The sequence below is a fragment of the Cryptomeria japonica genome, chromosome 10 (assembly GCF_030272615.1).
Source record: "Cryptomeria japonica chromosome 10, Sugi_1.0, whole genome shotgun sequence".
NCBI classification, from domain to species: domain Eukaryota; kingdom Viridiplantae; phylum Streptophyta; class Pinopsida; order Cupressales; family Cupressaceae; genus Cryptomeria; species Cryptomeria japonica.
The window spans coordinates 334,523,941-334,538,860 of NC_081414.1; the positions used below are offsets into that span (position 1 = coordinate 334,523,941).

A 14,920-nucleotide genomic window follows, 5' to 3' on the forward strand; every position below is an offset into this window, starting at 1 on the left:
CTGATAGATAGACTTAACCTGAAACTTGCTGGTTGGAAAGGGGCTGTCCTTAGTCAAGCGGGCAAAATCACCCTGCTCAAAGCCACTCTCCAAAACCTCCCTGTGTATGCTCTCAGCCTGTTCAAAATCCCCACAAAGTTTGCGGAAGCCATTGAAAGAATCCAAAAAAAATTCCTTTGGTCGGGAGTGGAAGTCAAAAACAGAATTCCCCTTATTGCCTGGAATAAAATCTGTTCCCCTAAGGCCTCTGGTGGGCTGGGTTTAAGGAACATCGGTTCTATGAACAAAGCTTTATTAGCCAAACAAATTTGGAGATTCAAAGGGGAGGAAAGAGAATGGAACTCTATCTGGAAAAACAAATATCTCTATATGCAATCTTCTGAGGAAGAATTCTTTGATAACTCTTTCATTGTTGAAGGATCCGCTATATGGAATGCTGTGCAATCCGCTAAAAGCTGGGCTGCTGCTGGCAGAACTTGGAACCTTGGGGATGGGAGGAGAATAAAATTTTGGGAAGATAGATGGATAATGGATAAACCTCTAGAGGAAATTCCAATCCTTAAAGATTGGAAAGACCGGTTCAAAAGCAGGTATGGGGAAAAGGTTAGAGATTACTGGATAAATGGGAACTGGATTAATTTTAGCCAGCAGTGTCCGGGGCTCAAGTTCCTTCAGATTGCTCTCTCTGCTAATATCCCTAGAGACAACAAAGATGACAGATTGATATGGAGGGAAACCTAGGATGGGACTTATTCTGTTTCCTCTGCTGTGGCTATTCACAATGACCCGGTGGAAGAAATTCCCATATGGGCCAAAGTTTGGAACAAGAAGTTAGTTCCAAAGGTCAATATATTCTTCTGAATTTCATCCAAAACAAGGTATTAACCTTGGACAATCTTCATAAAAGAGGTATTATTTTTCCTAATAGGTGTTCTCTTTGCTTCAGGGAAGAAGAGACGGCTTGCCACATTCTCAATCAATGCACTTTTAGCCAGGATATCTGGAAAATCATCCTAACCAGGTGGAACCTAAGCTGGGTTTTCCCGAACTCCTTTGGGGACTCTTGGTAGCAATGGCATTGCCCTAATTCTAATCCTAAAATTGTGGAAACTTGGAGACTTACTTTGCCGATTGTTATTTGGAATATCTAGAAAGAGCGCAACAACAAGATTTTTAGGGATAAAAGGGCCACTCTTGAAGTGGTTGCAGATAAAATCTACAGGAGTATTTTTGAATGCCTTTATTGCACTAATCAGGGACCTGCTGCTAAAGATGATTTTAAAGACAGATGGAACCTTTCTACCACTTCTTCTAGCAAGGAGACTAGAAGAGAAGGTCTGGTCTGGTGCTTTCCTCCTCAGGGATGGATTAAGGCTAACTTTGATGGGGCTTCTAAAGGGAATCCGGGTAAAGCTGGATACGGGGGCATTGTCAGGAATTTTTCTGGAAGTTGGCTTAAGGCGGTGGCTAGATCTTTGGGGAATCAAACTAGCCATTTTGTTGACACCTTAATTATAGCAAAAAATCTAAATTATGATAAATTATGGCTTGAGGGAGATTCACTTAATATCATTAAGTGTTTAAAGGGGGAATCGGAGCCTTCTTGGTCTATTGAAAATATCATCATGAAAGCTAGGGAGGTCATTGCAAGTTTCAAAGAAATTATTATTCAACATGCTTTCAGAGAACAAAATAGTGTTGCGGATTGTTTAGCGAATATTGGGGTTATCTCTGACTCCCAAATGATTTGGCACGAGAAGGATCTCAATTTAAACATTAAAGAGCTCCTTAGAAAGGACCGTTATATGGGGAGAGAAGGACAATTTAATCATGACAAGTAAAAAGTATCATTTACGCCTTGCTGGAAAGGCCATCATTACTTTGCATTGCGGCAGATCTTCAACAACCTTTAATAATCTGATGCACGCTTTGTGGGTTACTCAGTTCAAAAACTTGAGCAACATCGGGAAAGGAGGTTTTAATTTGCAGAGAAACAGAGCAGATAGCCCGTTTACGAAGATGGGAGGAGACCTAAGGCGGGAAGAACTAGACAATACGTCGACTTGGAAAGCGATGCCAAAAGTCTGGGCGAAATTGGAGAAGGGCTCCCTCACCAGTTTCATGGAGAAGCTCGTGGACTATGACAAAGGTAGGGTTAACCTAGCTGTTTCTAAGATTTCTAAAAACTGGTCTAATGGCTCTTTTAAAATTTATGGAGTTAAGTTCAAGCTAGACGCTGGGCTCATATCCACTATGACCGGAATGCCCCACATTGGGAATTTCCTTCGAGACCTTAAAGTCTCCAACAACACGGTCAATCTGTTCTCGCGGAAAGAGAAAAAGAGGGTTAAAATCGGCAAAGCCACTGGGGGCTACTACGAAGCTGCTAACATCAAGAAGCTGTGGGGTTGGGTCTTGAATGCAATTATGGAATACATCACGGTTGAAGGCCGTTTCTCCATGGCCCACACCTACCACTTCGTGCTCTTAAACCATTTCAGACACAACAAGAAAGTATCCCTGCCCTACTACCTGTTTTGGTCCCTTTCCAGGTCCCTCAATAAACACAGGAACAACCCTTCTAGCCCGATTCTCCATTGCGGGCTTCTGCTGCTCATCTATGAGCATTGCAAAACCCTCGCACTGCTGGAAAATAAGAGGATTTCCGCCTCTCCGGGCAAGAGAAAGATGGAAGAGGGAGAAACCAGCAAGGAGAAGGCTTCCTCCAGCAAAAAAAGGAAAAATGTTCTTGGGCTGGAAACAGAGGAAATGGTTAAGGAAAGCAGCGGAATGGAGACGGACGACTCCAACGGTGAAGACAGCTGGATAGATGAGGAGCTGGGTAATGAGGAAGAAAGTGGGGATAATGAGCCTGATCACGAAAGCCCTATCCTTAGCGAATGCCCTGGTAAGGACAATAGCCATTTGATGGAAGAAGTGGATCTCAAGGATAACAAGGAAACCGAAGTGAATTTCGAGAAGGAAACAAACAAAGATTCTGAGAATGACCTGACTAAGGATAGGGATAGCGAGGATAAGGAATGTGCCTGTAAAGGGCTTATCCTGGATAACCTCAAGAAACTCTGAGGCGAGAATGGATCACGATAGATGGACCTATGAGAGCTTGAAAAACCTGAAAAAAAAGGGAATAAACTTGGATGAGAAGAGGGAGGATGAAAACAGAGAGCAGATTAAATGGAAGCAGGAAATGGAGAATAAGGTAAAATCGCTGGAAGAGGGAAAAGAAGCGATGAAAAATCTGATGGGTGTTATCCCACGTATCCTCTCTGTTGTCACTAAAAACTTGGAGGACATAGCCAAGGTTTTTGATCATACCTGCACTCCGAATCCGTTTGTGGATCTTGACCTGGATCATGAGACCATCCAGACTGGAAGCGGTGATGCTACTTAGGTGGGCGGTGCTGCGAAGAGAACCAGGCCAGCGTCAAGAAAGCTGTTGCTGCTTCCGCTAAGGATCCCCCTAACCTCAAAGACAACATCAAGGAGCTGCACGAAATTAGCAACACCCTGGCAAAAGCCCTGGAAAAAATCTGAATTCTGGAAGGCCTGCTGGCTTAATGGGGCTTTTTTGGGTTTTCTCTGGTTATCCGTTGGTTTTTTGTGGTTCTGATCTTTTCTGTTTCTCGTCGCTCTTGCTGTTTATGCTGTTTTTGTTCTGTTTGTAAAGGGTTTCGGGGCCCCTTCAAAACCTGCTTTTTCCTTAATCAAAAACACACATGATTACATATAATTATCCTAAAGGTCATATCTATATTTACTATCTAGTATTCAATCACAATAGGGTTTGAATGAGGGAGCATGATAGGTTGGCCCAAAGCCATCCTCACACTAAGCCCAAGAGCAGATACTCACCCTCTTGGCCCCAAGTGGCAAGCACATTGGACATCCAGCATGGGGTGGTCTACCTAGTGGGGTGCTTGTATCCGCCTTCCCTATTCATGTCTCTTATTCATCTTATGACTATAGTCAACCTTTGTAGAGGTGGGAAGGAAATTGCAAAAGGGTGCCCGGAAATCCTCCTATCCAAGCCCAAGAGTGGACACTCACCCTCTTGGCCCCAAGTAGCAGGCACACTGAACATCCATCATGGGGTGGCCTAGTTAGATGGTGATCTCGTATCTACTACATCTCCCTCCCTTCTCTACATGATTGTGCGAGGGTTACAAATGGATTGATGTTGTAGGATATGCATTTCACATTATTATCTATACCAACATATAAGAAATTCTATGCTAAATGATATCTTTTTTAGTGCATATATTAAACATATATTCTAAGCATACCACAAAGCTAATTAACAGTGCTATTATCTGCTCTGATTATGTGCCCGATTTCTGTTCGCATTTATTACTCAATATGATCTTTCTGTTCTGGATCGATGCTCCTTCCAATTGATCGCTGGATATGTTTTCTGATCTGCATTGCGTGATGCCTTGTCCCATCGTGGCTTTCCTCATTTTATATTTGAATGTCTTCATGAAGAGGGACAACTCTTGGGAAGTTGCTCCTCTTTCAGGAATGGACACAACCTTTCTCATAAGTCGCTGCCCTTCAATATTAATTTTTATTTAATTTCGAACTAATAACATTAGTCAATCTCTTTACTCCTGTGATTTATTTGTTATAGCATTATCACTTACTTTGTTTTCTTCAATCGCTTCTGTATATATTACTGATAATCGCTACCTTCTCCATAGTCTTAACATATTGTTTCCTAGAAAATTGTGAAGTCTTAAACTATGATGATTTTCTTGATAATTGGCATCTCACTGATTGTATTGGGAGTGTTATGAAAATAATTTTGCTGATCGCTGGGTTTGCCTATTTTATTTGTTATTTCGTGCTTAGGGTCGGGGGCAAGACAAGTCAATATTTTCAATGATATTGTTAAGATGAATGAACTGCATGATTTGCTCAGCTGCCACCAAGAAGAAGAAAAAGAAGAAGAAGAAATGGCAGCAGGTAGCAGAAAAACAACCCTCTCATTGGATACAAAAGATAAAAGAAGCCAACCACCTCCACAAGAGTGTTTTTGCAGTGAATATCATTATGTTTTATGGAAAAATAAAACTGTAAAGTATTTTTTCATCATTCAACCTGGAATCACCTTAACACAGCTGGAATTGCCTGGGTATGTGCAGGTATGGTTCCAAACAAATTTGGTGAAAAAATCATTGCCCTGGCTGAATCCACAAGCAAGTTGAACTAATTTCTAATTCTAAGGTGAATTATGCTTGTAAACATCTACGCTATGGCCGACTCTGTAACTTAGTTCTCGATAATAAGGATCACCCTAACAAGCAAAATTTGAATAAGAGTAAGTCAACAGCATTTTTCCCAATCTTCATGTCCAAAATTGATCTGAATACTTTCAGGAAACAACTCGGACTCACATACAAACCTCTCAAAACACACTGCTGGTAGAGAAAGAAAATAGAGAAGGCAAATGATCATTCCTATCAAGATATTTTGTTCCTTTTTCAGTCACTTGAATTCTATTTCTCGGAGTAGTTGGAATAATTGATGCAAACCAATACATGCATACATGATAAACAATAAAAGGATAGGACCTACTGAAAGAAAGTGGCAAGAATCTTCAATTACTGAAAAAGATTAAAAGAAAACAATCTACTCTCTTTCCCTCTAATCTTCTGCTTGTCACATTCACCCAAATTCTGAAGATAAAATCTATGTCTCACATTCCACTCTGTTGCAATGAACTGATCCATGATAAAACTCCATCCCAGCTTTCATTGCAAAGATAGCAGTGTTCTACAGAGTTTCGTGATGGGGGATGGGGGGACCAAGGGCCTATATTTGGGGATGGCGGCGGGAGCGGTGGGGGGCAGTGCTGATAATACATATAGTACTTGAAAACCTAGTTATGAAAAGATGTATAAGAATTACATTTCAAATGAAACTTTGGCAAATTAGTAAAATAGCAAAATTGCAAATACTAAGTACTAAGATTTAAGATTTTCATCTTAATTTTAAATGCTTGAATACTAAATAAAATCTGACAAATGAAATTGTCAAATTGGAGATTTCTATTATATCGAAAATATCATAAAGATGAGATATCAAAATAAGTACAAACTACAAAATGTCAAAATGCAGTGAAGGGAGGCCTCTGATCATCCTGAAACTCCTTATCACTGGAATTGCTGGACTCCTCATAGTCAAGATCCGCTAAACTAACACCAACCAGCCCTGCATCTGAAGTCGTAGCATTTGAGAGGGTTTGGTAAAGGGTAGAGGGCATGGATGGGGCCCACATCCCACTTGGGTTCGACCCTAGCACAAAAAACAAGTTTTTTTTTTTAAATGCCTTTTTGTGGCATCCTAGAATGGGAGACTTCCAAACATCCCTGAGAAGCTCGAGGGACACCTGGGCATTCCCGAGATGTCTTGGAGACGTTTGGATGTCCCCTATGTTTCTAGATGTATCCAAACGTCCCAGTGGCGGTGGAGGGATGACGGGGGATGCCCCATCCCTGTCCCTGTGTCTTGAAGACGTCCCTGTCTCAAAAATGTGGGAGTTTGGGAGGGGGAACACGTTTTTGTGGTTCACTGAAAGATAGTCAATCGAGTCAAGATTCTTCTTTATCAATCTCACTCTTAATCAAATATTGTCATGAAGAAGAAAGGTTTTGACAGAGAAAAGCAAAAAAGCACGTGTGATGAGAATCTTCACACCAAATTAGTAGAGAAGGGAATCAACTGAACCATTCAACCCTTGCCTCACTTCTCCTCCCTTATAGACCTCTCTTGTAAATCAAAACCAAAAATTCTACAATTATGTCTTTATACTGACATAGAAGTTGTAAGAAGTTTTCATATTTGGGCATCTGAATATTAATATTAAAATACATACTTATATTACAAGGTCTGATTAGAAACACAATAACTAACAAAACTTATTTGTCAACAATATCATCTTCATCAAAAATCAATGGAGGGTGGCAAGGGAGAATAGGCTCTTTGGCCTGAGCTGATAGCTTCAGGTCCAATCTTTGCCATTTCGGTATTCCCTTGCTTCAATATATGAAGACCATATGCTAGAGTGTGGAAATGTGCTCTTATTTCTTCCTCTACTTGCTGAACCTCTACATCTATGTTGTTTTTGATTAAGATAAATGGGTTTTACAGGGACCCGAAACCGAAACCCAAAAATAGAATAATTAACCAGTAGCGAACCAAAGAGAAACCAACAGCCAGACGGTAACAAAAATAGGGGAGACACCCCTCAGAGCCTGACATGAAAGACAGAGAATTCATGGCCAAACTACCAAAAAAACTAGTCAAAAGACTAACCTAGAGCTTTCATGAGCTCAGAATTTTTTTGACTTATGTTTTTGTTTATTTCTTCGAGCTCCTCCATGATGAACCTCGTAGCACTTTTCTCTTGGCTCCTGCTCCTAGTCCTGGTCGAAGGTCCATTAGACACTTGCACTTCCACTCCCTGTGGATTTCTCTACATCTATATTGTTATGATCTTCATGGAATAAGTATATACCACCAGCATTTGACAGAATGTTAGCTTCAACAGGGTTATTGACCATATCCTATCATTTTTATTTCCCATAGATTACTCTGGGTCTAGCATCATTCTCTTCACAGTTTCGCAGGTCCAACTCATTATTGCCATTTATTTCTTTTGCCTATTGTCATGACTCATAATCTTTACAGCCAAAGTCTTATATGGGGATTTTTGTTTTGGTTGTTGTTGTAGAATGAGAAGTCTATGCACACCTTTGAGGTAGTGATTTTGATCTTCTTAGGAGGTTAACGTGTGGGGGTAGCCACCACCATGTTCACCATGAATTTACTAAGTTGCCGGTTTGGGTTCGGGCTCGAGAACCCAGTTCGCTGGATATTATAATATTTTATAATATAATATTATATAATATAATTATAAATTAATATATTATACAATATATTTTATATAATAATATATACCAAGAGCTGCAGCAATTCCAAATATACCACTGCAGAGCTGTTTGAAACAATATCTGAGCAGAAGTTCTGATGCTGAAGACATGAAGACAGGAAGCACTGATGCTGAAGACACGAAATGTCACGTCGCAGAAGCAGACAGAGGAATTGGAGTGAGAGGTGGACCCTGAGCGTTCCAAATGCCATACCGAATACGAACCCCGTACCCAAATCGTATTTAGGCAATACAGGGGGTCTATATAGCCGAACCCAATAACTTAGTGAATTAATAAATTTCAGCATAGTTAATAAGTCACACATTATAAAATGTGCACTATGAATTATAAATTTTCAAGTATTTAAAAATTAAAATCCAATTTTTTGTATATTTGAAAATTATAAATATTTATATATTTTTGAATAAAGGAAAATAAGTGGTCTAATAAAATATAAATAGAAGAAGCAACAATCCAGAATAAATATACTTCTAATAGAGCACACAATACAATCCAGAATTAAAAAGAATAGAACTTAAGAACCTAATTTGAAATATATAAGCTAATAACATGCCTCATGAGTTGCAGCAGAGCAGCAAATTCTTCGTTGAAGCAGCAAACCCACAAAGCAAGCTTGGGAAGCAACCACACGAATCAAACTGATTAAGGCAATAACATCCTTAGTTGTAAAGATTTGAGTTGATGAGGTAGGGCATGACAGACCCACAACATGGGAAATGAAATTCAGTGACTTAGGAAATGACAATTCACTAGCTGGAAAGAGTTGATTAATTATTGACATTTGTCCTTCTATTTGACTGTAAATTTGATAACAAATTTTGGCGTATGAAATCTTGTACCTTTGAAATTCTTGAATTCTTAATTTTATGGATTGAAACAGGTAAATGGAGCATTTAAAGATGTAATCATAAAATCATCAATGTTAATGTATTCTCTACAAAGTAGCATAAGTTATTCTTCTATACAAAATTTTAAGTGTTTGATGGATTGTGCTTATTGGATGTATCTTGAATTGTTCTTAAAAGTAGTAAACGATAAATACTAACAAACTGAGATGTTAATCTTTCTTGTTTTTGTGCATGTCGAGATTTTCTGAGCCTTTGGAATTCATTTTTATGAGGAACATTTTATTATTTTGTAATTCAATGGTTAACTAGAATGGAGGATGGCATTGGAATTTTAGGTGGTGAACATATGGGACCTGCATGATTATCACTTCAGGGAGACAATACTGACATATGAACCATTAGAAACCGTGTGTGTGATTCCAAGTGTATCTAAGCTGGTGTCTGGCCTGAGCCAAAAGCAATTATCACGTAAAAAGGAAAAGAAAAGTGATGTATATCCAGTGCACTTTCTGACTGTTGGGGAACGTGGCATTATTCGTATATGGTTTTCTGAAGGGTAAGTTGTCTAGCTACATTAAATCATTTTAACTTCTCATTGTAAATCAATATTATGTTGCTGAAAATGTGAGTGGCAATTCTTAGTATTTTTACCGTTTGCTCTCACAAATTGCAATTTTCTTTTAGACATCTTATATGTTGGTATGTGATTGTAAATTATCTCAATGATCTTATCAATTTTTGCAGTGCCATATGCTTATATGAGCAGAAGTCTTCAGATGCAATTATTAGTTCTAATGAAGATGAATTGAAGGGAGGTTTTGTATCTGCTGTCTTGCAACCCTCGGCCCAAGGAGTTTTGTGTGTTACTGCTGATCAGCGCTTTCTGTTCTATGACTTGGTGGAGAGTGATGAAGATGAATGTGACTTGAGGCTCACCAAACAGCTTATAGGTTACAATGAGGAGGTAGTGGACTTGAAGTTTGTTGGAGAAGAGGAGAACCTCCTTGCAGTGGCAACAAATTCGGAGCAGGTGCAGTTTTTGGGGAAAAAAGAGCTATATAACTTTTTACTTTAGCAGTGTGAACTATAACTATTTCTGCTAGATGTTTTGTAGCTTTGTTTGATATTGCTATATGTTGAGGTCCATCCAGAAGTTTTATGTGAGATTACTATATTGAAAACTTAAAAGTCATGAAATTGTGATTGAAATTGTCAGGCTTCTAGATTCTTGAGTAGATCAATCATAAACTTACATAACTTGTTGGTGTTTACTGTGTTTTTGTAATTCTTTGTAACTTGTAATGCAAGTTTTCACAATGCTTAGATTGCGAATTAAAAACTAAAAAAATTAATATTTTATGTTTTGTACTAAATAACCATCTGACTACAATTAAATCTTCTTTACTGCAATTGAATCTGCAGCTGCGTGTGTATGAATTGGCCTCCATGGCATGCACCTATGAATTGAAAGGGCATACAGGCATAGTTCTTTGTCTTGATAGTGTTGCTGTTTCTGGAAAAGTACTTTTAGCTTCAGGGGCCCAAGATCACTCGGTAAGTATTGATCTGACAACACTTGGCCTGTTTTGGTTCAGCAATTTATTTGAGTGGTTGTGTAATTAGCAGTAATTGACATTTAAGCATATTTTTTTCAGTAGTTTGGTGCTGGATATTGTTTGCCACTTTGTAAATCATACAAGGAATGCTTACTATATTGAATTAGTATGCTAGTGTCATATATGGTATCCTTGTAAGTAGCATTTTCATTGTACTATGAGGTTCAGAATGTTAACGAAATTTTAAAAAGAATATTATAAGGCAAAAAGCATTTCAGATTCTCTTTAAATGAATTGAAAATTCAACAAATTTTGCCTGAAAATGTGACTAATAATAAATTACACTAAAATATGCTGCAAAATGAGATTTTTTGTGCAGATTGGTTCAGTGAACAAAAGTGAAATTCAAGCAAAGTTGACAGTTTCATTTTACCAGATTTTATTGTCATTGACATCTAAAAAATAGAAAAAGTAAACAATGACAGTATAAAACTCAGACTGCTTGTTGCTCTGGTTGTAGATTTGATTATGATAAATAAAGATAAATATTGATTGGCAATGGGGATAACAATGTAGGATTCAACAGTTTTTGAAGGAAAACAAATATGTGTTTTAAAATCAAGCCTGCTATTGGCTAACCTTTAATTGTTTGTTAGTTGATGGATGTGGGTCACTGTTATATGCCTACTCATTATTGTATGATAAACTTGTCATGGTAATTAATAAATTGGTCCTTTTACTCTGATGCTACACACCGAAGGTAATTTTTGCAACAAACATATTGCAAGAACAACTGCAAATACTTAGTAAACAAAGAAATATAGTAAGAACGATATATATGATGGAAATAACACTACTTACCCCAATAATTAAGGTTGTAATGTCCCCTTTTTCGGATTGACCTAAATATTGCCCTAAATCACAAATTTTATTCAAATAAGTAATGTAAGATTGTTAGAGGTATTGTTGTGACATTTTCACACATCACCCCATTGTAAATGGGGACCCCCACTTTTGCTTGATAGCATAGTTGTTTTATCTTAGTCGTCCAGCTTGGCAATAGTTCAAGTCTTTAGCCTTTGCTTATGAAAGGGTTTGGTTTTGCAAGTCCAAGGTGGAGCGAGTCTTAGTTGTCTTAGGAAGCCTAGTAGCAATCTGATCTTCCTTGGGGATAGTTTGATGTCCTCTTAGCTTTAGTGCTTAAGTGTTAGATAGGAGTCAAGGGCTTCATTGAGCAAGGCTTCATAATGCAACTCTCAAGCAAGTAGAAGCGCTTCAAGGACTAGATGAAGAAGAGAAGAATCGATCAAAGATCTAGGTGGATGAGGAATGGATGTCAAAAAAAATTTACAAGTCTGGATGAAAGTTAAAGTGCTCAAATTCCTTGACCTCAAGGAATCCACGACTTGAGGGTCTTGAGGGCTAGTTTTATCCATGGGTTGCGCAATCAATTTTATCTTTTAAACTAAGTGAGAGCTGAAATGAACAAATCTATCCATGTCTTCACGATCAAATGCAAAGATTTACCCATCACTCCCCAAAATCCAAGACATGAAGGGAGAAGTGCAATTTGTCACGAGTGCTCTATTTCCTTGACTCCAAGGAATCCACGACTTGGAAGTATTAAAGGCTATGTGAGATGAGAATTACCTTGACTTAGTTTATCCTTGGATCTTCAAACAATTTGCAAACAAAGTGCTTTTAATGATGAAAATAAGTAAGAGCTGATGTGATTAATTTTATTCATGAAGAGGGTGAGTGCTCAAATTCCTTGAGGCCAAGGAATCCATGACCCTAGGGTGGAAGATCAACATATGTCCTTAACTTGCTCAAAATCCATGACCTTGTGAGGATGAGTAAAATATCCTATGTTTTAGCAAATGAACGCCTAAGTGAAGCAAGAACGAGGGACAAGAAGTGATGTGAGAGTGAAAGAAACAAAGTCAAGATTGAATGATGAAAGAAGAAAACGCAAGAATCATGATCAAATGCAAAGATCCAAGACTTAAGAGTGGGAAGTTATTTACAAGTGCTCAAATTCCTTGACCTCAAGGAATCCACGACCTTGTTGAGTGCTCAAATTCCTTGACCCCAAGGAATCCATGACTTCCATGACATGATCAACTTTACGAGGGTTGGGCGAAATACTAGGTTTGCTGACATAACGCTCAAAGTAATTCCAAAGGAGAGATCACCCCAAACCAACCTTGCAACAATTCCTTTACTTGGCGAAATCAATGAGTTGAACAATAGTGATCTTAAGGGAAATCAAGCTATTTATCCTTGAGTGCTCAAATTTTGTGACCTCAAGGAATCTATGACCTTGTTGAGTGCTCAAATTCCTTGACCTCAAGGAATCCATGACCTCGTTGAGTGCTCAAATTCCTTGACCTCAAGGAATCCATGACATGGAGGTCATGAAGGTTACTCTGAATGGGAGTTGCAATATCAAGTTCGTCCTTAAAAATTTCCAGATTTGTAAACAAGATGTCTTTGATGAAGAAGGCAAGGAAGAGCTGAAGTGATTAACTTAGTTCATCAATTTAGGGGACGACTTCTCATTTTCCTTGGGTTGAAGGAATCCATGACTTCTCATTTTCCTTGGGTTGGAGGAATCCACAACTTTCTTATGAAATGTAAAATTTATCCTTGCCTTGTTGAATTCCATTATTTTTATAGGCTACTTGAGGCATGTGCTAGAGAGGGAAAGGGTTGTGTCAGTTCAAGCCTCTAGGAGGTCGGCCCTATTCATGGGAGGTTGCCACTTTCCAAAGTAAATAAATAAACAAGGTCAGCTTTGCATTGAAAGTGAAACATTTTAAAGGGGTAAAAGCTGAAAGGTTGGCTCACTTAGAAAAGTGTAAGGCCAAGGGTTATGACTCAAAACACCCATATAAAGTGAAAACATTCCATTTCACAAGCGCCAATTCAATTCACTAGAAGCAAATCGTGGAAGAGCAGACCCAAGCAAAATTAATCAGCAGACCCAAGTTTGTAAGGCAGAGCAGATTTAAAAGAATTGCAATGAGAAATGTGTTGAACGAACCATTCAAACCTTTTATTTATACCTTCAAAGACAAAAAGAAAGATAAAGGCCAACTTGCAACAAATTCATCAATCAGATCTGGCCAACCTGACTAAGGACTAAGGAAATTTGGTAATTCAAGAAACTCTTCATGGCCGGCCTCATGCATCTCGAGGATGAGTTGACATAGAGCACATATAAAGGAGGGGTTCGAGAAATCATTTTCTCACAATTAAATACAATTTTAAAGACAATTTAATTTGAATTCAAAGCAGATTCATGCAGACCTATTGTGAGTTGTGCAGACCAAATTTTGATTTTCAATGCAGACCTAAGAGGAGTCAAATTTCCATCCAAGGGAGAAGCTAATTAACCTACTTTTGGAGGGAAAATAGATTCAGCATCACACATTTCCACGGCAAAAATGCATTTCCAGATTTTGAAAGGGTTTTAGGGTTCTGATTTGTAAAGTGTTTGCGTTATTTTCATTCAATCTATGGTGTATGATGCAAGATGTGTTTGCTTTTCAGGTTTAATACATAGGTGAATGATGAAGAAAAGGCAACAAACTTGGACAGGACCTCACAAGATTCGCAAGTGGATAACAAGGAAAGACTCCGCAACACTGAGTGAGGGGTCAAGTGATCCAAGAAGGTTGCTTGGCGTGAAGAAGAAGACTCTAACACTCATCAACAATGCAACATACAAGGGGCTGATGGAGGAGGACTTCACAAATACAATAAAGAATACCCCAACAATGTGAAGAAGTTAAGTTATAGCAAGTGAAGAAGTGCAGCTCATGCCCGGACTCAAGACATAACAATGAAGATGAGGAGGCTTTACAACTTGGAATTTCCTTTGGAAATCCAAGGTTACTATCATTATAAGGAGAGACTCTACATGCAAATACACCACATACATATGGAGATACTTCCCCACATCAAGGCGAGCTATCCAAACACATCATGAACAAAGGGGGGATCTAGCATAAATATCACGGAATCTACATCAAAATCATGAAGGAAGACTTCATCACAGGAGAGAAGGTCAAGGAACACTTCAGCAAGGCAAGGCAGATCAATCGCCAATACAAGGAGAAGGTCAAGTACACCAAGCATAGACGTCACAAAGTCTTCATCATCTGTAACACAAAGGCGGAATTCCCAAGTATGAAGAAGGATAGCTGAAAGTGATCAAATCAGATAAGAGGATACAATTTGGGAATATTTCCCACCATCATTACCACTTTGTGATGATCTACATGATGAGAAAGCTGAGGTGGTGCCTACTCATCTTCAACCCAATCACATCATAACAAGTCAAAGCATCCAGATTCAATGTACTTGACTCATCCAACGAGGAGGATAACTACCACATGTGGAGCCACAAAGTTTAGTGTACCTAACCTCATCACTCATTGGTCGACATTAAAGGTCATGTGTCCTATTCATTGTAATTTTCTTATTGGTCGAGAAGGAGTTTGTTGTAACAAACCCTAATTAGGGTTTCATTTTGTAA

General features: G+C 38.6%; 1 protein-coding gene across 1 annotated transcript in view; it reads left to right on the forward strand.

Moving 5' to 3' along the window:
* Positions 1 to 14,920, forward strand: part of LOC131076138 (protein TORMOZ EMBRYO DEFECTIVE) — a 68,347-nt gene that overhangs the window by 18,146 nt on the left and 35,281 nt on the right. Inside the window, exons 4-6 of the mRNA XM_058013201.2 lie at positions 9,157 to 9,377; positions 9,566 to 9,851; positions 10,244 to 10,375. Of these exons, the coding sequence (XP_057869184.2) occupies positions 9,157 to 9,377; positions 9,566 to 9,851; positions 10,244 to 10,375 (639 nt within the window). The remainder of the gene's footprint in view (positions 1 to 9,156; positions 9,378 to 9,565; positions 9,852 to 10,243; positions 10,376 to 14,920) is intronic.